At 32.3% G+C, this 22690-nt stretch overlaps 4 protein-coding genes across 7 annotated transcripts; 3 read left to right on the top strand and 1 right to left on the bottom strand.

Annotated features, from left to right (window-relative positions):
• Positions 1 to 622: 622 nt before the first annotated feature.
• LOC107622215 (Tetratricopeptide repeat (TPR)-like superfamily protein) lies at positions 623 to 5884 on the top strand. Of its 2 annotated transcripts, none has more exons than XM_016324098.3 (7): positions 623 to 884; positions 1018 to 1061; positions 1155 to 1306; positions 1938 to 2132; positions 2459 to 4016; positions 4954 to 5028; positions 5470 to 5884. In XM_016324098.3, exons 2-5 carry the CDS (start codon positions 1056 to 1058, stop codon positions 3891 to 3893), a joined length of 1788 nt encoding a protein of 595 aa, XP_016179584.1. In that variant the 5' UTR covers positions 623 to 884; positions 1018 to 1055; the 3' UTR covers positions 3894 to 4016; positions 4954 to 5028; positions 5470 to 5884. The 2 variants fall into 2 exon arrangements, with proteins under 2 accessions (XP_016179584.1, XP_016179585.1); XM_016324099.3 differs by having other exon boundaries at positions 685 to 884; positions 1024 to 1061.
• Positions 5885 to 9327: 3443 nt separating this feature from the next.
• LOC107623971 (UDP-N-acetylglucosamine transferase subunit ALG14-like protein) lies at positions 9328 to 12131 on the bottom strand. Its single transcript, XM_016326390.3, has 6 exons — positions 11993 to 12131; positions 11187 to 11410; positions 10959 to 11098; positions 10122 to 10268; positions 9979 to 10038; positions 9328 to 9718 (listed from the first exon to the last, which is right to left on the bottom strand). The coding sequence occupies exons 2-6, from the start codon at positions 11362 to 11364 to the stop codon at positions 9542 to 9544; spliced, it is 702 nt and encodes a 233-aa protein (XP_016181876.1). The 5' UTR covers positions 11365 to 11410; positions 11993 to 12131; the 3' UTR covers positions 9328 to 9541.
• A 511-nt stretch (positions 12132 to 12642) lies between these two features.
• LOC107623284 (uncharacterized) lies at positions 12643 to 17062 on the top strand. Of its 2 annotated transcripts, none has more exons than XM_016325485.3 (7): positions 12643 to 13354; positions 13711 to 13774; positions 14408 to 14552; positions 14719 to 14834; positions 14986 to 15067; positions 15252 to 15485; positions 16366 to 17062. In XM_016325485.3, exons 1-7 carry the CDS (start codon positions 12643 to 12645, stop codon positions 16702 to 16704), a joined length of 1692 nt encoding a protein of 563 aa, XP_016180971.1. In that variant the 3' UTR covers positions 16705 to 17062. The 2 variants fall into 2 exon arrangements, with proteins under 2 accessions (XP_016180971.1, XP_020969924.1); XM_021114265.2 differs by having other exon boundaries at positions 16387 to 16941.
• A 900-nt stretch (positions 17063 to 17962) lies between these two features.
• On the top strand, positions 17963 to 18795 carry LOC107623285 (Low temperature and salt responsive protein family). 2 transcript variants are annotated; one of them, XM_088486023.1, is made up of 3 exons: positions 17963 to 18187; positions 18220 to 18310; positions 18575 to 18786. In XM_088486023.1, the coding sequence occupies exons 1-3, from the start codon at positions 18084 to 18086 to the stop codon at positions 18656 to 18658; spliced, it is 279 nt and encodes a 92-aa protein (XP_088342149.1). In that variant the 5' UTR covers positions 17963 to 18083; the 3' UTR covers positions 18659 to 18786. The 2 variants fall into 2 exon arrangements, with proteins under 2 accessions (XP_088342149.1, XP_016180973.1); XM_016325487.3 differs by having other exon boundaries at positions 18090 to 18310; positions 18575 to 18795.
• Positions 18796 to 22690: the final 3895 nt, after the last annotated feature.

The following is a 22690-nucleotide window of genomic DNA, read 5'->3' as shown; positions in this document are numbered from 1 at the left end:
AATTTGAAACAATTAAAAAACATTGATTACACAAAACTTTTATTTTTTTCTCTCTTTTCTATCCCTTCTTCCAAACTCATTGCCGTTATAGATGGGAAGAAATAGTAGTTACAATCACTTATTTGCGGACATAAAATCTTGCTGATCAATAAGTATTGGATTCTAAAAATTTTGATACTATGTCATTATTCTCAAAATGTTTGCAATGTGTTAATAAATTTTTCTAATTTCTAAAAAAAATTTCAATGATATTTAAAGTACTCTCTAAGAAATTATATAGCATATAAACTTCTAGTTTTTAACAAAATGGAATGGATAATTGGAAAGATATTGTAACTTTAAGAATAAATTTTGCAATTTTTCTGAACGTATTTTTTCACAAGTGCCAATGTGAGCATCACATAAATGTTTATAAGAATTTATATATTATTTATGTATTTGTTTATAAATTCAGTTGCATACATACTATGAATTGTTTATTTTTTATCTATAAATTTATCCGAAATTTAATAATTATGTATTTGTAAATATTACAACATATTTTTTATATTTTAATATTTTCTTATTTACAATCTATTATCTACTTCTACTATATATAATAGAAATATAAGAGAAATTTAGCACACAATTTTTTTTTTTTAATATTTTAAAATATATAATTCATAAGAAGAAAAAAGAGTAAGCCAGAAATGCAGAAACCCTAGCCTAGATAGAGTATTCCGATTCATCTCTTCTCTGTTTGTTCGCCAGCTGCACGTCCGCCGCCATTGCTTGCGAGTTCGCCGCTGCAGCCTCGTCTCTCGTTCTCTTAATCTGCTGCGAGTGCGCTGTTTTCTCCACTTGAGTGGAGCGTTTGCTGAAGTTGCGCGCGTTGTTGATGAAAGGTGTGTAGTGCAATTTTCAATTTACATCTCAATTTCATTACCAAATCACACCTATGTTAGTCTGATTTTCATTCCATAGTTTTATCATATTTGAATTCTTCATGCTGATTCCAAAATGGAGAATTTAATTCAGTTGCAGGTTTTTTTATTTTTAATAGAGATCTCAGCTGAATGGCGGTGAGTGCATTTTTTTATTTATTTTTTTTCTTTTTGGTAGATATTTGGCTCTGTTGGTATTTAATTTATTTGTTGATGGTTGTGTCATTTCAGCAATTTGTTGCTTGTGGAGAACCACATTTGACATCGACTCACATTGCATTCATAAGATACTTGAACCGGACCATTGAGTCAATCAGGCGAGATATTGCAGACACATTTGCAGCCATTTTCGGCTCCGAAAACAACCTTGCCCCCTCTGTAAGGTATTTTTAATGATCTCTCTATTTCCGTTTGTGTGCCAGATCAATGAGCTTTTGAAAAATGGTAGACATTTTAAATAGTTTTAGTTTCATGCAACTTTACTTCCATGAGCTGAAAGGTCCTTTTTGCTAAATGGAAGTATAGAACAATTTACCACCTGGTTAGAATTCAATTTTGAAAAATATGTTGCCAAATTTTTGGGTTACGTGAAAGTACAAGGATTTTTGTTTTGTTTTTTTTTTTTTTTGTATTTTTCCCTAATGTCTTATTTGTTGCGTTTGGCTTCCCCAGAAGGTGGATATTGGCTTTGATATTGAGTAAACTTCATATCTTAACACTGAATAATTCTTGTTCTGTAATGATATTCTGAATTCTGAGATGCATTGTCATACTAATACTATAATGTACTGTCAAATTTATTCATATTGTAACACACATTGTGTAATGTATCTTACAAATATCCCCATCTACTTTGAACCTTTAAATATACAAAATAGAATATAAGATCGATTTTTATGTTATATATATTAAAGGTTAACAATCTATCTCTCATCTACCATGATCTCTTTCAATTTGAAACTTAGATATTATTTGTCAAGTAATGTTGTTATGGTGCTTCTTGATATGGTGTAGCACTAGATGTGAAGATGATATTGCTTTATCGTCTACCAAATATCTAATATCAGCTATTGGGAAAAAGTGCCATCTAATTGCTCAGGATTGTTCCTCAAATGAGAAGAGCTTCCGTGACAAGAAGGGCCCAGATGTTGTTTTCAATGTATTGGATAATATTCTAAAGGACAGTTTAGAGCGACTAAAGATGATGAGGTTAGCTTTGTTGTCATCAAAATTTGAAGTATGTATAATAAATAAATAAATGAATATTATTTCTTTAAGATAATAAAATTAACTCTAAAGGAGTTGTTCTAATACTAATTGTAGATATATCTAGGTTCCATTATGGCAATATGCTTCTCTTTTATGCCTTTATTTATAAAGGAAGTCTGTCGCAGAAGTTTGTGGAACAATATTCTTAAATAATCATTGGGATGCAATATGTGTTTTTATGCTTTGTGTCTTTTTATGTATATGTAGAAGAAAATGTGTGGAGTCCAAAACAAATGAACTTTTTGGGGATTTCATGAAATGTCCAGGGAAAATATATCTTTGGCCAAGATAGATCTTCAAGGATGCACATTTGTCTATAACTACACCGAACATGCAGCTACCATTAGGTCGTTGTGCTTGGAAGGGAAGTTGGGAGCAGCCATGTGGCTTCGGAGGAAAATGGTGCAGAAGGGTCTCATTCCTGACGTGTTTACCCACAACCATATAGTAAATGGGCTGTGTAGAACTGGTCTTGCAGAGAAGGCAGATTGGTTTATTAGAGAGATGTTAGAATTTGGTCCTCACCCCAACTCTGCTACTTATAATACTTTAATCAAGGCATATTGCATTGTTAATAGTGTAGATAAAGCTTTGCATCTGTTCTCCACCATGACCAATACTGGTATTCAGCCAAACAGAGTTACTTGTAACATACTCGTTCATGCGTTGTGCGAGAAGGGTCTTTTGAAGGAAGCTAAAAGGATGCTTGAAGAAATATTACATGATAATCACAATGATATTCCGAATTTAGTTACCTCTACTATATTTTTGGATTATTACTTTAAGAATGGTGCAATTATTCAGGCTCTTAGCCTTTGGAATGAGATGCTTCTGAAGTGCACTAATGTAGATGTGGTTGCTTATAATGTTCTTATCAATGGATTTTGCAAGAATCAACAAACGAGCCTTGCATATGGATATGCATGTGAGATGATTAAGAAAGGTTTACAACCTGATGGTTTTACCTATAATATTCTTATTCATGCTCTATGCAAGGAAGGCAAAACCGGTGAAGCTTGCTATATTCTTGGAGTCATGTCTAAAATGGGAGTTCTGCCTGATCAAATTTCATATAAGATTATGATTCGTGGTCTTTGTTTTGTTGGAAACATTGCTAAAGCAAAAGAGTTGCTTTCGTACATGTTGAGCAACACAATCATTACCAAGCCTTTAATGTGGAACATAATAATTGACTTTTACGGAAGATGTAGAGACCGTAGTAATGCATTTTTTACAAGGGATCAAATGCTGGCTTTTGGTGTCTGCCCCAATGTATTTACGTATAATTCTTTAATTCTTGCAGAAGTCAAGTGTGGAAATTTCCATGATGCTTGTACTCTGAAGGAGGAGATGATTATTAAAGGTCTCTTTCCTGACATTGTTACTTATAATTTGTTGATAGGTGCTGCTTGCAGTTTAGGACGTCTTGGTTTAGCACTTGAATTGCATGATGAGATGGTGCGAAGGGGTTGCAAACCAGACATAATAACTTATACTGAACTTGTTAGGGGCTTTTGTATTAGGGGTGACCTAAAAGAGGCAGAAGAGCTTTGTGCTAAAATACTGAAATCAGGTTTATTGAATGATCATGTTCCAGTTCAGATTCTCTTCAGTACTTACTGCAAGAGGAAGCGACTGTTCGAGGCATTTAACTTGTATCAACAATGGTTGGCGAGTAAACGAGATAATTACCCTTGGTAAATGTTTGGCTTTAGGCATTGCAGTAAAATGTTCTGGAAATGAAAGCTGTGTTTGCTTGGAAGCGGTTCTTTATTTTTATGAAACGTAGGTTGGTGGTTCTCAAGTGGTGGCTCAACACTGCAGGTACATATTGATGCTCCTTATACATAATTGTTTGCATTCAGTGAAATAATTGAGTTTGTCTCTCATCCACAACAATTGATAGATGCTGCATGCATAAGCACATTTTGGGCTGAATATAATACTCTAGTTGTGGGTGTCACTTTTGCAAATCTACATTTATAAATGTTTTAATTATGTGGAAAATAGACTATATTAAGGGAGGTCAAGCAAAGTTATAGTAGAATACAATGGCGTCACTTGTTTCCCCACCTCTTCATTGCTGTTTTGCTAGAATGATCAAGCAGCTTTTTATTTATCCTATATGAACAAACACCACGAAGAATAATTGCCATTTCAAACTAATTGGCTTTCAGCTTTCTTGAAAAAGCTAGAGAGAGTAGGTTTTAAGAAAAATCAGTTTTCAGGTTTTGTGGATGTTGTAAAATTACTTTTCTAGAACTCAAAACAAGCATACCCATAAAATCACTGACAAATTTGTACCTAATTGCTTAAACGTTTAGGATAGTTGATTCCTGGCATGGTACTGTAGTCTACATGCTATCATAAAAAGCACTATGGCTACATTTGGATTAGTGGTAGGGTGGAGTGGGATGGAAGCCCATTAAATTTCCTTGAGCTCCCATTGTTTGCATTAACAAAATAATTATGGAATTGATGTTACTTAATTTAATAGATTCCGTTCAATTCCATTAAAACCTTCAATTGGAATGGAGAAACATAATTTCCCAGGAATGTTGACTAAAATATGTATTAGAGGAGCTATGTAAAATTTTCATGGATTACACATTTTCCAGTGGAGGGACGCAAACCAAAAGGAATTTAGTGGCTTTATCACAGAAAATAGAAAATTTTTGGGATCCTGTATAATTGTATATACAAATTGCTTTTTTTTTTTTTTTTTTTCGTGCAATGACTTTGGTCTTTTATTACTATGCAGCACTCTTCTCAACTCCAGAAGATGTTCCCCAGACCAAAGTAGAAAAAGCTTTGGGCTAATTATTATCTTACTCAGGTAGGATTTCATTATTCTTTTATTAATCACAATCTTGTTAAAATATCTAATCATGAAAATTATGGGGGAAATCTAGTTGGAATCTTAAGTTTTGCGCAATCTATATTTACTTAGAGGTTGCATCTTATCCCTAGTAATGTTGAAGCTGCATGCTTGGCACTAGTTACCTGTATGTGCATAGATAAAATTTTTGAAGTCATGTGACATTTTATTTTGTTCTTTTAATTAAGTTTTGCATTCAAATAATCATTTATTTTATTATTATTATTTTTTTAATTAGGATTTGCATTCATCTGAACTTTCTCTCCAGAGTGTGTTGAGATATTTTCTTTCAAAAAAAAAAGAAAAAGGATTTGCATTCATTCTGTCACTTGATACATATATGGATTCCAATGTGTTCTGTTAATTCTAATGTCATTATCATTATATATTGTAAATCAGGTACAATTGTAAGAACTGCTGCTTCTCTACATGAAGTTTATCATAAGAAATGCCGCTAAACTATCATGGAACATTGCCAGGCTTTGCTCACCACTCGCCTTACTAAAAGCCTGAGAAACTGTAGGCACTACTGCTGCTCTGCTTAATATTGAACGGCAGATATTACCTTCAACCCATGCCTGTTGGTGCTGGACTGGGGCTAGCCATTGTTATCTGTAAAGATTGTGTGCTTGGAAAGAAGATTGCTTTGAAAGCTGGCTTTGTGACTGAGGGATTAAGGTTAAGTTCAAGTGTTGAGAGGAATTGTATGTATTTTGGAACTTTGTCTAGGTATAGCCAATCCCCTAGACAAAAGATAAATGTTCTGTAAACTTGTAAACAACTGACTGGAATTTATAAATTCTCTTCATTAAAATTGATACTAATGAGCTGTAATTCGAATAACATCTATCTTGATCCTAGTGATTAAAGAATCGATGTGCCTTGAATTCATTTCCAATCTTCTATACTAATACTAGACTCTTTAGGGCTACTAAGTATCTAAACCAAAAAGATAAACCTTCATCCTTCCATATAAAGATATGATTGATCAACTATAAGATATTTTAAAAGCTATCTCCGTTTAAGGTGATCAAATTAACATAGAAACAGAGATGATTTCTACAAGATTTTGTCACATTGATAAAAGGCTGCCAAAAGCCAATAGTGATTTGTTGAAAAATTTGTGAGAAATGGCATATAGAATCACATATGTAGACAAAGTATAGCAATTAAAAACTAATCTATTTATTTAGTTGTTTAACATGCTACTTCATGCGTTGGGGGAAGCATCTTATGATACTATGTAATTATCGTACAATATAGTTCAGAGCGAAACTCTTAACCCTTTTAGGAAGGGAAGGGAAAATCAAAAAGCGAAATTGAAAAAGATGGGGAGATGAACAATGAGGAGAACAATATTGAAAGGGGACTGCTGAGATGGAGACAGAAATTAACAACAACAGTCTTATCTAACTAAGTAATTCAATTACATAAATTAAACAATATCATTATATTTTGTCAAAAATCATGTATCTCTTGAGTTTATTTATACTTCAACCACTTTTGATAAATTCTTTCAATATTTTCTTGAATCTCCCTCTACCCATAGCCTAAGACAGAAATAGAAATTAGCACCCCGAAAATTGCTGGCAATATTGGCTTTCCCACTAACTTTTGGTACTATTGCAAGTCATTCCCCAAACTGACGTTAAAAAAAAAAAAATCCTTTTTCTCGACAATAATTTTTCTTCCTTTAATTTTTACCTTTTTCAAAAATTATTTTTCATATGGAATACACATTGGTGTTTTTGCTCAATATTGGGGAAGGAGGTGCTTTGCCGCTTTGTGAATGTCAGGTTCAACACGTGAGGGGGCGTGGTGACAGGATCCGTCAGCGGCGTGGCAGTTCCCGGCAACACGCGGTGGGCGTGGTGATGTGGCGAGCTAGCAGGCGTGGAAGCTCGCTGGCAATACGCGGCGGGCGTGGAAGCTCGCTGGCAACACGCGGCGGGCGTGGAAGCTCGCTGGCAACACGCGGTGGCCGTGTTGCCTGCGAATCAAGCAGGCGTTGCAGAGGTTCCCGCGCCTTCCCAAGGAGCTGCAGCAACACGGGGTGGGCGTGTTGGAGGCTGTCTGCATGCAGGGACAGCTCCTCCACCTCGGTAAGCAGCGAACGCAGCTGAAGCTCTCTATAAATTGATTCCCTCAATACCCAATTTCATGCATTCTGTGTAGCGAGCTTTCTGTGTTAAAGAGAGAAGAAATGAAGTGAGGAAGAAAAAGAAGTGTTTAGTGTGTCGAAAAAAAAAAAGAGAGTAAATATACAAAAAAAAAAATTTATTAGTTTGTATTTATTTAAAGAAATAGTACGTAATTTTACGACACCTGAAGACATATTATCAATTATTTGGATCATTCAATTTATGTAAGTTGATAAATTTTATTTTTTATGTATTTAATTTTTTTAATTTTTTATTATTGTTAGTATCATATGAAAATATAATATTGTTATTATTTTAGTATTATAATTTTTATTTTTGTATTTTATTAACATTTTCGAATAATTTTTTTATTTGTCTAATATAATCATATTTTATTTTATATAAATATAAATATATACTTTTTTTGAAGCTTTTTGTTATAATAGAATTAATTTTCTGTACGCTTAATAAATAATTTAAATATTAATAAGTAAATAAATATTTTTATTTTTAAAATAAATATGTGAATATTTATTAAATATTTTATTTATTTTCAAAAATAAAAATTATTTATATTTATTTATTTTCGAGAATAAATATAAGTATTATTTTCGAAAATAAATAAATACAAATAAAATTATTTTCGAAAATAAATAAAATATTTAATAATATTTATTTGTTAAAATATTTATTTTTGCGATATTTAATAATAACATATTTTATGAATATTCATATATTTATTATAATATTTATTTATTAAAATATTTAATAAATATTCGCATATTCATTTATAAAAAATAAAAATATTTATTTGCTTATTAATATTTAAATTATTTATTAAATATACAAAAAAATAATCTCATTATAACAAAAAAAATTCAAAAAAATTATATATTCATATTTATATAAAATAAAATATTATATTAGAGAAATAAAAATATTATTAAAAAATATTAATAAAATACAAAAAAAATAATAATACTAAGATAATAACAATAACAAAAATTAAAAAAAAAATTTAAATACATAAAAAATAAAATTTATCAACTTATATAAATTAAATAATTCAAATAATTGATAATATGTTCTTCAGGTGCCGTATAATTACATATAATTTTTTTAAATAAATACAAGATAATAATTTTTTTTTGTATATTTACTTTTTTTTTTTTAACACACTAAACTCTCTTCTTTTACCTCACTTCATTTCTTCTCTCTTTAACACATAATACATGAAATGGGCATTGAGGGAAAAAATTCATAGAGAGCTTCAGCTGCGTTTGCTATTTACTGGGGTGGAGAAGTTGTCCACCGCATGTTGGCAGAGAGCTTCCATGCCTGCTAGCTCGCCACATCACCACGTCCACCGTGCGTTGCTAGAGAACTGTCACGCCGCTGATGGTGGCTGTCACCACGCCCCTCGCGTGTTGAACCTGACCCCCACAAAGCGGTAAAACACCTCCCTCTTCAATATTGAGCAAAAACACCAATGTGTATTCCATATTGTTCCGGACCCGATCTCCGGATCCGTCCTCGGAATGGTGACCGAACCCGGCAATTCCAAAATTGAGTCATCCTCACGGCACAAAGACGGATTAATAACTTCCAATATCCTAACCAAAGTTTCGAATTCAAATACCTTCCTTATCTTAGCCACATAAGATAAAAAGATGACGGCTCAAACCGGTCTTACAATCTCTAACCGACATTCGACCTTAGGTACGTCATTCATTCTACACACATTATATCTCTCAGATCCACTCTGACTTGAGCGTCGGAGTGTCTTTGCAAGTATCCCCCATTGCTCCAGTCAGATAATCCGGCGACCGTCTCGACTCGCAAGTCCCCGATCCATGTCATAACCCGTACTAGAGACTTCTTGTACACATGTAAAAAATAATTTCTGCATAAAAAATATTCTGACATATCCATTAGAAGAATTACTACTAAATACAATGGATGTAATCATTGCAATGGAACTAATAAATAAATGTGCTTGGTATGTCACCTGTTTTGAAAATTTTAAAATTTTACTCTCTATAGAATACTTCACTTCTGTATTAGAAAAAATATAAATATAAAATTCAACCAAGAAGGTCATAAGCTAAGGATGTATAGAAAAATTCTGACATATCCATTAGAAGAATTACTATTCGAAATTTAAAAACAATGAAACTGCCACAAAAAGCCCACGTCCATGAACCCATTGCAAAGTAAGGAAGGATTTGCTTATACAACAATATTTCTCAATCATCAAGGCAAAATTATGTTTTGCTGTTTTGGATTCAGTATACAAAATTCTCTCAATTGATATTAAAGGAACCAATGAGTTACATAAGACGGCCAACATAGATAGCTCGCGGATATTGCTGTTGCAGCCGTGGCCATTGAACAAAGAGTTGATCGGCGATTCGCAGCTTGTACAGAAGCAGTCCACTCAAGGAGAGCCTCCTCACTCTCGCAATACTCTCGACATAGAAAATTGATGACCATCTGATCCCAAGTACCTACGCAAATGGTTAAAACACAATTCAGTATCAGCTTAATAAATGTGTTTCCTGGACTGATTTTTATTTTGTACACCCATTAGATGTGTAAGATTCACATGAGACGGATTCTAAACCCCATTTAATGGTGAATGACTGTGTGTTGGCTCCGCATAAAAAACAAAATGAGGTATACAAGATTTCATTCAGCTAAACTAGTCAAATAAATTGGATAAACGAAGCAAAAGAGATGAAAATATAACAATGAAGGGAATGAGAACCTTAAATACGAATGCAATTGCACAAATGGGAATGCAAGTTCCAGGTCCATTGCAAAGTATCTGAATAGTAACAATAGTTAATATATAAGAAAAGTGACAAAAATTATGGACAGAAGAAATTAAGGATAGACGTAGTACAGTACCACTTCAGGTCTAATTTTAATCATCAGCCATAGGGCATGTACCATTGCAACTAAAGTAGTCCAAATTGAGGTTATATAAGATTGACCAACTTCCCTACTCCGATATATCTTCATGAACTTTCCAGCATTGGTTATCGGTGTTCCCTTCTGCAATAAAACAACAAATATTCCTGAGCAGAATCTATAAACCATTGACAATAAGCAGAAGTAAAATTAAGAGCACATCATCAAGCAGCTCTTCAGAAAGAAGTTAATGACACAATACAGAAATAGTGATTTATCTTTTATGAGAATGTACTTTATGACAATAATTTCCACCAAGTTTGATAGCACTCAATTAGACCCCTGAAGTATAAACTGCTTGCAACAAATCACCTATGAATCATAGATATACTCCTGGAAATGCGAATGGAACACAGGTACATTTTACGATCATAAAGTCAAGTCTGAAGTCTAGTTATTCCCACCTCCAAAGACAGTAGACTTCAACCAATATATTATCCTCAAAGAAAGTTTCATGTAATCTCTTTATTTTTCCTTATAATAATCATTGACAGAGACGACTATACAAGATGCATAAAACCTTAAACTACCATTATAGATTCATATAGAGTGCAACAAAGGTAAGGTGCACAAGTTCACAAACCATTAAATCTTATATTCCAAGATGCCACCAATCTCTTTACGACTCAAGACTTCATTCGACTAAAGGCACCCGACTACCATGTAGAGCCCCAAAACACACAAAGCACACCACAAAACATGGTGTTCTTGGGAATAATTGTGGCAAAGTTCACTAATATATAAGGCACTTCTGGAGACAGACAAAAATAGTACCTCTGCTGCAAGGGAGTTCTCCAGCAACTCGGCCTTTTGCAAACTCATGTTATCAGTCGCAGCAGCTATATAGAATCTTGGGTAAAACCTATCTTTCTGTAATACTGCCAATAGATCAAGCATCTCGGCAGTATGACCTCCTACAGAAGAATAAAACCAAAACTTCATGATGCAATTGAGGTAAAAGTATTGTGATATGGATGGAAAGGAAGGAAAATAAGCCCAAACCTGATCCCAAAATAATGAGGGTACTAACAGGTTTTTGAGCTCTTCTGCTCATAGGCCTGCTGCTACAATATATGACAAAAAGGACTCGAACCAAGATCAATGTGATAACAAAAATGACACTTGAAATGATGGCAGTTGAAGTAACCGCTGAGAAGCTGCAGCCATTGCCTTTGTCCATGAGAGGCAGATTGGAGATTTCAGTTAAAGGTACATTTACATCTTCCCTACAGAATTCCAGAAAAGAATCAACATACTAGAAACAACACAAAGAGAGATAACTACATTGTTACATACTACACATAACTACATATATGTGAAAGAGAGATGCACTGGAAGAACAAACACAAAGCCTAAAAGACTATATTTTACCGGAGCAAGTATTGGAGACTAATCAATAATGTTTAATATTTTGTTTGTATAATCTCATAAGTAATGCTCTCTTGTTTGCCTAAAGCACGAAGAAAATTCAAAGGAGTTTGACATGCTTATACTGCATTTGCTTCATCATACAAATAGAAAAGGCACTTGTTACTACTAATCCAAACATGAACAATACATGATTGATGACTACAGCTGCAAATGAATCCAATGTCTAAATACACAACAAACTAATCAATCAAATAATCACCGCAAAACCATTTTTGTAACCACATAATCATAATTATTATAATAATAATAGTAAACCTAAATCATAATAATTAAGCATAAAACATGATTCTCACTTGATGATATCAGAATTAAAAGAAACAGGACCATTCCATCATCTAGCAGGTGAGTGAAATTCAACGGAATAATAATAAGTTTACCTGGTAAAAAGGATAGTAAAAAATCCATGAAAGATTCGATGGTGAACACCATTAATAGATAGATGCAGCCAGAGAAAGCTGAAGAGTTAGATCTGAGAGAAGAAAATCGCAGAAATGGTGAAGAAGAAGCAGAGGAGGGACAGGACAGCGCAGGAAGCGGCGAGAGAAGAAGCGGTGAACCGGAGATGCGCCGGCGGCGGCGGTGAACGCAAAAGCGACGGCGAACAGAAGCAGATGGCTAACGCGAATCGAACGCAGCCGGAGAAGAGATCGCGTAAAAAATGAGATACGCAACGGTGGAAAATGAAAATTAAATTAGTGATATATTTTTAATTTAGTTTAATTTAGTAGTTTATATTTTAAAATGAGTTTAGAATAAATTATTTAAATGAGTCAAACTAGTCAAAATAAACTTGGAAGCATTTCCTCTTGGCGCAGAATCACTTCAATCAGTGCTTAAATTTCCAGCACGCTATCTTTGCTAGATTCTTCCGTTCCAATCTGCTTCATAGACGGTTACAATCAGAGTGATCCTTATGGTAACGAACTTCCATCCCTTCCTTCTTGTTCTGAACGATGAACTGTGTGAAAAATGTTTATAGCGTTGTTTCTTTTTTTCTTTTTTTTTTTTCAAGGGTTTTTGATCGGTGATGATGTCAGGAAATGAACCACTTGAGTGTTTCTTCAATTCGATTAGTGTTGTCAAAGTGAATATTAGGAAGGCCGCAATGGATCTTGAGTGTTGTTGGGTGAAGCAACTTTGCAAGTTTCAGATTTGTGATGCGAAGAAAAAGGGGTTCTCAATGAAGGTACATGTGAATGAAGGTGAAATTTGGAGTACAGGGTTGAAGGAGAAGGAGGTTGTTAATGGCTTAATACAAGCTCTGCCATTTTCTTTCAAATCAGGAGTAAAGAGATCTAAGAAAATGGACGGTGAAGATGAATTATGTTCTTGCATGCAGCTCGCTGTTTTGCCTGAAGAGAAGCTAAATGGATCAAAGAGTCAGTTTGTTAGACCTACTTCGGAAAAGGGTGACTGGGAGACAGAAGGGAAACATGTTCCATTAAAGTGCATGATGGGTTTTATTGATCAGTTGTGTCAGTCTCTTCCACATTTGGATAAGGTAGTGCACGAAGATCGGATTGATTTCGGGCAAACATCCCCGCGACGGCCTTCTTCATCTCGGTTTAGTTATAAGAAAGCAGTTGCAAAATGGCTCAGATTAGATGTCAATGATTTCATGAGGGATTTTAGATTTGCAAAGGTAGGTGGTGTTCCATCTAGTGTAGTTGGACTAAGCTGCAAATCAAGAAATGAAGATGGAGATGGTAGTGCAACCCTTGAAAACAAGGAAGCTGAAGGTATGGCATCTCTAATGGTGCAGAACCTAGAATCTCTTTGCTTGTGTTGTGCACTTGTGCTTTTAATGTTTAAATTGTGAAATGTAGTTACTAAGATATGCTTTGATACATGTATGGATATGTGTGTTCGCACTTTCGCATACGTTAGCAGAAGGATAGCAATATCATTGTGCCTAAACAGGTGGAAATAGTCTCTTTACCAAACATAATGAATGGCTAGTAGAGTTTAAAATGATGTAGGATTTGACTTATGAGTTTTGTGATGCATATAAAATTATTGAGGTACCTCAAGATGTGTATGACAAACTTTTATTTATGTTGTTATCTGAAATGACCCTCATCTCATCATCTTACAGGAAAGAGGTCCTTTAAGGAGCTTGACAGAGATAGCAATGCCCATGCAACTTCAGAAGATCTGGTGTATGTTTGGTTTAGCTTTTAGAAAAACTACCTCAAAAATAATTAAGTTGCAAAAAGTTACTTTCAGAAGAATTAGTTTGTGTTTGGTTTGCATATGAGTATGTCAAAATTAAGTTTAAAAGAATGATTTTTGTTTGAATAGAGAAAAGCACAAATAAGTCTCGGATTGTTAATATTTTCCTTTTCCTGGCCAGGTTTGACATCTATGTCACTGTTATTTCTGCTCTCTGAAAACCAGTATCTATTAGTTATATAAGGCCTTCTTCCATTTTAAACTTTTATCAAGTGGCCGTTTCACTCTATTTGGAGTTTAATGATTTTTTTTGCAGTCAATGTAACTCTGCAACAATGTTGGCGATAATAGAGTAGAATTCTAGACTTGTAGTTAGTGTTGAGATATATTGTTACATTATTTCTCAGCTTCCATACTAATTCCGATTCATTAGAAAACATTCACCAGGTGTCTGTGTAATGTAGCCCAATTTTACAGATTAATCATTAGAAAATACAGTCAATTTTCCCTCATATTTTCTTCAATTTGGTAGTTACTTCCCTTTTTGTCTCAGCTTGTAACTTGCAAGTAATGTCCAGGATCCATCCTTCATAACTAACCCTTATCTTTTTCATACCCAGGAGTATTTCGTCCGAGACAGCAAGCATAGCTGCTGTTCCGTCACCTGATGAAATACCTGCTGGGAGTGTTCTACGGTCAGCCATAGCCGGTGGCCTTTCATGTGCTTTTTCTTGTGCACTAATGCATCCAGTTGATACAATCAAGGCAAGTTCTTTAACTTAATGAAATCTCTAGTTACCGTTGAAGTTGATATATTTGTCTGCTTACATATTATTAGATGTGATTGAGTGATTCCATAATCCTTTCAGAGTTTTAAATTTTGTAACAATTTGTAAGGGAGGCCTTACTGTTTTCTTGTTTGGTGTTGTAGACCCAAGTACAGGCATCAACACTATCGCTCTTTGAAATCATTTCCATGGTTCCACAGATTGGAGCAAGGGGTTTATACAAGGGATCAATCCCTGCAATTCTTGGGCAGTTGTCAGGGTTGCTTTTTTCATCTCTCTCCTTTTTCTTCCCAGCTTCGTTTCTAATCAAAATAAGCTGAAAAGAGAGGAGGCAGCTCCTTCAATGATTTAAGTTAAGAATGAAACTGTAATTTTTGTTTCTTGCCTCATGCATGCTTTTCATGCTACAGTCATGCCTTGCGAACTGGGATATTTGAAGCAAGCAAGTTGGTATTGCTACAAGGTTCTCCAACAAAACTTCCTGAAATCCAGGTAATTAGTACATAACTACATATATAACTTTGTATGTGATATATAATGTCAGATCACGGTTTTATTATCTTTCGTTTTCCATTTACTTTGTGGTTTTCAGAAACATCCCATCAAATCAATCTTTAAGTTTAATCTTGTAGCTTTCCTAGACACACCCTTAATTAGCATATTAGCATTTATGTAGGTAAATTCTATATTATCATTATGTAGCACAATTTTGGGAACAGTTACGCGGATACCCAGTGAGGTGTTGAAGCAGCGGTTGCAGGCAGGACTTTATGACAGTTTGGGTGAGGCATTAGTTGGGACTTGGCGCCAAGATGGACTTGGGGGTTTCTTTCGGGGAACTGGAGCTACCCTTTGTCGCGAAGTTCCATTTTATGTTGCTGGCATGGGTCTATATGATGAATCTAAAAAGGTATGTTGTTTCCAAGCTTAATGCTCAAAATGGTCTTTGAATGATTACGTATAAGTTCAATTTGATCTCTAAAAGATCCAATGTTTCAATTTGTTCCCTAAAATATAGAACACAAGTCAAACTAGTCCTTCTGTTAGATGTTGGTGTGTCACTGTTAACTGCAATGTGACACGTTAAGAACATAACATGTGGCATGGTTTACCTGCACGTTCCTCAACAGAAGTAACGGAAGTTCCAACTTAACTCACATTTGTATCTTACAGGACTTAATTGATTCATGCTTCTGGTTCTGGGTGTCTCTTAAGGGACTTGAGACTTGAATTTATGCTTGGAAATTACGAAGGTTCTTGCACAATAAAATTGTTTGAAAATTAGCATAACTATTGAGGCAGATATTTCTTTCTATTAATTCCAGATTCTATTCAACCACAATAAGATGAATAATTTTGTGTAAGCATAAAGCCTATATTTCTTGATAGTTTCCCCTTTTTTTCCCCTTTTATTAGGTCAGGCTAACCGGTTTATTACGCCCTATAACTAAGAGCCTGGCTTGTATAGGTAACAGATATAGAACACTAAATAAGCGCAGAGAGAGTTGAATGAGAGCTTGGTTTTTCCACTTGGATTGATGTCAATGACTGCATCAACCATGGAAAAACAGAAGAAATGATGGAAAAAATGCTCTGCTAAGATAGATTGGTCAGGTAGCCCAGTCCCAAGCCCTGGTGAAAGAAAAAAGACTCTAAATTCTATGCATATAGACTCTGCATTTTATGATAATTTGAGTGAATCTTCTTAACTTCCATACTCCATGGTATTTGATCCTTACATTTTATAACATTTTCCTATATGAGTCATGTTTGTTGTGGCATTTCTTAAGGCCGTTCAACGACTAATACAGCGGGAACTGGAGCCATGGGAGGCAGTTGTTGTTGGAGCTATAGCTGGTGGATTAGCTGGTGTCACCACAACGCCCTTTGACGTAATCAAAACTAGAATGATGACTACACAGGGTCAGTCTGTCTCAACTGCCGTAGTTGCCTTATCTATATTACGGCAGGAGGGACCTCTTGCCTTATATAAAGGTGCAGTTCCCAGGTTCTTTTGGATTGCTCCTTTGGGTGCCATAAACTTAGCAGGTTATGAGCTTGCAAGGAAGGCCCTAGACAGTCTATCCGGCAAACAAATGTCGCAGAAGAAGGCGACTGGATCGGAGTAATGTGTTATTCAAGCTCTCATATTTGGAGTTCATTGCTGCTCATATTTTGGCTCTCAATTTGCCAGCATCTCTGTGACTGTCCAAGATGCACATTTTGATTCATTGTTATTCTTGTATCTTGTTCTCATTCATTTGTAGCAGAGTAGTTCAAAACTATTTTATAGGTACATTAATAATTAAATTGCCTTCTTTTCAGAGAGAGAGAGAATAAAAACGGCAGTTAATTCCTTGAGGTAATGAACAGATTTTGATTCCTGAATTTCTGTATCTCGGCTTTGCTGGTCTTATAGTACATTCATATGCTCAGAGCAAGAAGAAATTTTAGTTGGCCTGTGGCTCATTTGCCTAGTTTTCAAAACCATGCATTGTTTTTTTACTTTTTATTTTTATTTTTTACTATTAAGTATTAATCAATTGCATTGACTCACTCTTAGTAGGGGTTTTAAGTTTTTGAGATTTTAACCACTTAGGTATTTAGAGATTACAACATCTCTAGAACATATGATGCATATAACATGATAAACTTCGCATACAATTGTTTTTACGTTTAGTTGATATTTAAAAAATATTAAATAATTTTATAAATTTAACTAAATTATTATTTAACAATTTTTAACTATCAATTTTACATGAAGATAATATAGCATGTGAGTCTTCATTATATAACATACACTCAGTCACATCATATTTCTCTAAAATAACTTAGTTATTAACTCTAATCAAAATTTAAGGATATTAAAATCACATGAAAATGTAATCAATTTGTATTAGTCGAATATATTCATCTGTCTAAATAAATATTAAAGAATTGAATCTCATCTTATCTAAGCAATTTTAAATGATTTTTTTTTGTTTGCACCAGGGTATTCATTAGGTCGGAAGCCCGATAACTAATCCTTCGGATACTGCAGAAGCAAAGTGGGCGACCCTCTCAAGCAAGCAAACTCTATTCCCATCCTCCAGTGAGTATCGAATCTGAAAAAAATGATTAAGGAACACAGAATCCGAATTCGAAAAAAATGATTAAGAGACACAGACTCTCATCCATCTGGTTAAAAGACACAGACCCTCATTCATCTATGCCAATGTAATTGGTAATTTTAAATGAAATTTTGATCCGTAATAAATTAATCATTCACGTGCCTAATTGAAATACAGTAAAAAAAAAAAAACAAGTATCGCATATTTTTTTGGTGACTTGATGGTAAGTATATTGACACATATATTACAGTACATAAGATTATTGAAACTCGAAAAAACGAAAGGGAAATGCCACCCGATAGTAAAAAAAGACACGTGTCATACGTATAGCAGTGGTGGCGTAGAAAGCGCTTGCATCTTCCACCACGTATAATGGCCAGAGCCACCGTAACCGCTTTATGATTCTCAATCAAAAACGAAACACATCCATCAATGATAACGCTTTCATTGCTCTTTCTTGTGCCACACTACTCATCATTTATTCAACCTCAAATTTCCATAACTGAATCTCAACAAGAACCACCACGTCAAAATCAATAATATCATGGGTGCAGAAACTTTTCTTGAAATCGTATTGGCCATTTTTATACCTCCTGTTGGTGTTTTTCTTCGTTATGGCTGCGGAGTAATTACTTCTCTTTTTCCCTCCTCTCATATATGATCCAAAATTCTTATCACAAGATTAATCTTAATTAGTGGCTTAATTATTTAATTTTCTTCTTCTTCCTTCATTTTTTTGTTTCAATATAATTTTTTTCTGTACTTGTTTTGACAGGGTGATGAATTATAATGTTTAATTGTTCTTGTGACTATTAATTTTGGTTGTTACAATTCAATTATAAGTTTTTTTTCCCTAATCTTATTTGTTTTCTTGGAAATATTATTGTAGGTTGAATTCTGGATAGATCTGGTGCTTACGTTACTTGGATACTTACCAGGGATTATATATGCCATTTATGTATTAGTTGTATGATATTAATAGTTAGACACTTCTTTATATGTATATTTCTTAATTAATTTATTTATTTCTTTTTTTTTCTCTCTCTTATAGTACAGTGCTTCATTTTCTGTTCTTGTTCTCTCTAATGAAGTATAAGGACTTGGTAGATACTTTTTGTGTGATTATTTATTTATTTCCGAGTTAATTTAAGGTGCTGAGTGTAAAATTAAAGTTCTTTCAAAAAAATTTATTCATATTTAAAAGGATTACTCTAGTTTAATTATTCTGGAATTTTTATAGTTTTATCAATTTTTTAATTAAGTCTTTATTTTTTTTAAATTAAATTTTTATATCATATAATTTTTTTAATTTAATTTTTTTCGTGATAAAAATGTTTGAAATAACAGACTATTCTATAAAAAATAAATATTTTCATAATTCGGATAGGAGAGCTAATTAAAAACACTTTTATATTTTAAAAATTCTAAAAAAAATGTCATTTTGTTCCACATTCACACAATTCTAGTCTTAAATTCTTCGTTGAGCTTATGAAACTCTTCAGAAAATCTATTCGCATCAGAGCTGGCTATTCTGTTTCTATGATAATTTGACTTATTTGAAATATTTTTTTTATTGCCCTTAGAATCTGAGACAACCTTCAGGTTATAATCCTACATTTACATTAGATAATTTAAAATCAAAGAGGAAATCGGTAAAGAGGAACCAAATTAAAGAAAGAAGAAAAAGTGACTATTGGTTTGAGTGTGTAATATATTTTGTGCATATTTTTATTTTTTTTTTACAAATAGTTATTATAAAAAGTAGTTATTTTTTTTGACTTTTAAATTATGAAAATTAATAGTAGACGTGTTTAGCATTATTTTATTATTTTAAAAAAATTTTATTTTTTCGAAAAATTAATTCATAATCTTTTAAAAAAATAAAAATATATCACTGCTCTTTTGAGGAGTCATTCTTCTATCATTTTCATAAAAAAAAAAAAATTTTAAAATAAAAAAAAAATTACTTTCACCACTTTCATTCAAGATTCTATCTAATAGAAGTATTGGTCTTTCACCATCATTTTTATGTAATATTATTGGTCTTTCACCATCATTTTTATGTAATGATTTATCTGCTGAAAATATTAATCCTTTACCACCATTTTAAAACAATATTTCACCTGAACTAACTATTACATATATTCTTTCCAATTTTTTTTATCATTTTATCACTCTATTTTTATTATTAAATTTGTATTTAACATTGTATATGGTATAAAATCTTAGTTTTAATTTTATTTTTTTTATGTGATTTTATTTTTATATAGCTACTATTATTTTTATAGTTAGTTATAGCAAGTTTTTGACCCCAATAAAAGAGGAGGACATTCTAATAGAAGTAAAAAAAATAAAAAAATAACAAAATATATATTGACACATATTTTACATTTATTTTTTATTTTTATCTACCATATCATATATAATAAAATAGCAAATACTAACTGCACAATAATTTCTTTGGCCTTGCCATCAAGATTATTGTGAATTAAAATTTTATTACTATTTACCACATACAAGAACACCGTTATGGGTGAAAAAAATTGTATTTTTTGAGTTATTTATCCAAACGCTACAAATTTAAAATAAATACTTCTATAACTAAAATTTCAAACACAAAATAATTTATTTATAAACTACTATTAATAAAAGTTCTTATACTTTAACCTCTTTTTTTTTTTAATTTATTTAAATTGTTTATCTAAACTGTGTCTAAATTTCATTGTTAACAGTGTTCAGGATGTGATGAATTTTCTGCTGAAATTTACATACGATTATTTCATGTTATGTCCTGTTGATTTTTCAGTCAATATTCTAATTTTGTGTTATTGAGATTGTGATAGATTTTTCTTCCGAAGCTACTTATGTGATTATACATATGTGATTATGCATATATCATATTTTTATGTAGGTAAATATTTAAGTTGTGATGAATTTTTTTCTAAAGTTTTATGTTAGCGACGTCGAGGGCATTGTGATGAATTTAGTTATTTTATGTTTGGAAATTACAAATACCTAATAGAGTGGATTATTGAATATATTTATTGGTTTGCGTTTGATAACGGCCTCCAAATAAAAAATATGAAAATTTTGTTCTTAGAATAAAATTGTTGTGTGTGTCTCAGTGAAAAAAAAAAATCTCAATTCATATGTACTTTTTTTTTTTTAATATGGGAGTCTATGACATTTGAACTATTACTCATTGGCAAATTTGAAAAGATATGTGACTCGAACCCGCGACCTCTTAATTGAGTATGGGAAGTCTATGCCATTTGAGCTATTACTCATTGGCAAAATTTGGAAAGATAGGAAACTCGAACCCGCAACCTCTTAATTGAGTATGGAAAGTCTATGTCATTTGAGCTATTACTCATTAGTATAAAAATTTAATTAAAAAATATAAAAATTTAATTAAAAATTTGATAAAATTATAAAATATGTAAAATAATTAAATTTTTATTTCTTTATTTTCTTAATGTATTATTAGTTGCAACGGTTCTCTTTGAAGATACTACTAGGAATGCCAGCTGTTTTAAAAGAATATTAATGAACGTATTTTGGTCAACAAATTTTAAAAAATTGAAACTCGGATATCCATGCAAGTAGATATTTTGTTTGTGCTATGTTTGTACTATATCCATTGCATTAATGAATCGGCTTTTTTATAAGAATAAAATATATTTTTTATTTTTAATATTTAATTTTTTATTATTTTTAATATTTAACTGTATTTAATTTTAATATATTAATAGTATAAAATATTTTATACAATTATATAATTATATTTTTTTTTATGATTATTTAGTATATATACGCATTATTCAATATATAAATTAATTATTTTTATTGTTGTAACATTACGTAATTAATTATATGTATAAAATTATTTTATATTAATAATATATTAAAATTAAATTTTTTATTTTATTTATTTTTAGACATTAATTTTATATAAAATACTAATGACAAAATTAAAATTTTTAAGAATAAATTTGACAAAAATTAAAAATATTAAAAATAAAAATATCAAACGTTAAGAACAAAAAAATATATTTTATTTTTTATTTGATTATTAGAGGGGTATGGGTTCGGAATATATGTATGTATATATGTATATTATGAATGTACCTACTCTGGTCTTTATGAACTTCTGGTCTGTACTGACCATGATATATTGATATGTATTTGCTGTATCAAGACTCAGTACATTGATGATGTATGTATACTTGTATATATCAAGTCCAACAGGCATGTGATTCATTTATTTATGGATCGGATGTGTACCTTATCTAATATTGCATTTTCTTTTTCAAGTTTATATTGTATGTGGATTATTACTTATGTTAATAAGGCATGGAAGTTGGAAGTTGGAAGTTGGAAGATGGTGATATTTTTTTTATTTTCTAACAAAAATAATTGATATTTATTAGAATTTAATTTTTATACATTGTTAGCATAAAATAACAAACTAGCAAATAATATACTAGTATTTTTATGTAAATGAGATATTTGTTCTTCATATAAATGGAATATTTGTTATTTATAGAGCATTCGAGGTTGGTGACGGTGGGAGACGGCAATGCTGGGAGTTTTTCGCCGGCAAAGAAGGCGTGCTGGGATAGATGATGGACGGCTGGCTGCGGTGAAAATGGGATTTGGGTTAGAAGAGGGTATAATTAGGTCAAAATAAAATTAGATAAAAATAATGGATTTAGTGCGAAAGTGAAATTAGATGGTTAATAAATTTGAAACACGATCCGTTATTCACGTTATTCACACATCTCATTATTCACCTAGCGAAATTGATTAAATTTTTCAACTATGTTAAATTTTAGCCACTTAATATATGTAACGTCCCAAATTTTTCTTTGAATCATTTTACATTTGATTTATTTTGTTACTATCCTACTCTCTAACTATATCAAAATTCCTACATTACCCTTTATTCCCTTTTCCCAAACCTAACCCTAATTTTATCCATACAAACCCTTTCATAACAAACACG

This window comes from Arachis ipaensis, chromosome B10, assembly GCF_059453495.1.
Source record: "Arachis ipaensis isolate K30076 ecotype BB chromosome B10, ASM5945349v1, whole genome shotgun sequence".
Taxonomy (NCBI): Eukaryota; Viridiplantae; Streptophyta; class Magnoliopsida; order Fabales; family Fabaceae; genus Arachis; species Arachis ipaensis.
Note: the sequence above shows the minus strand (reverse complement) of the source record. Positions and strands in the feature narration are given on the sequence as shown.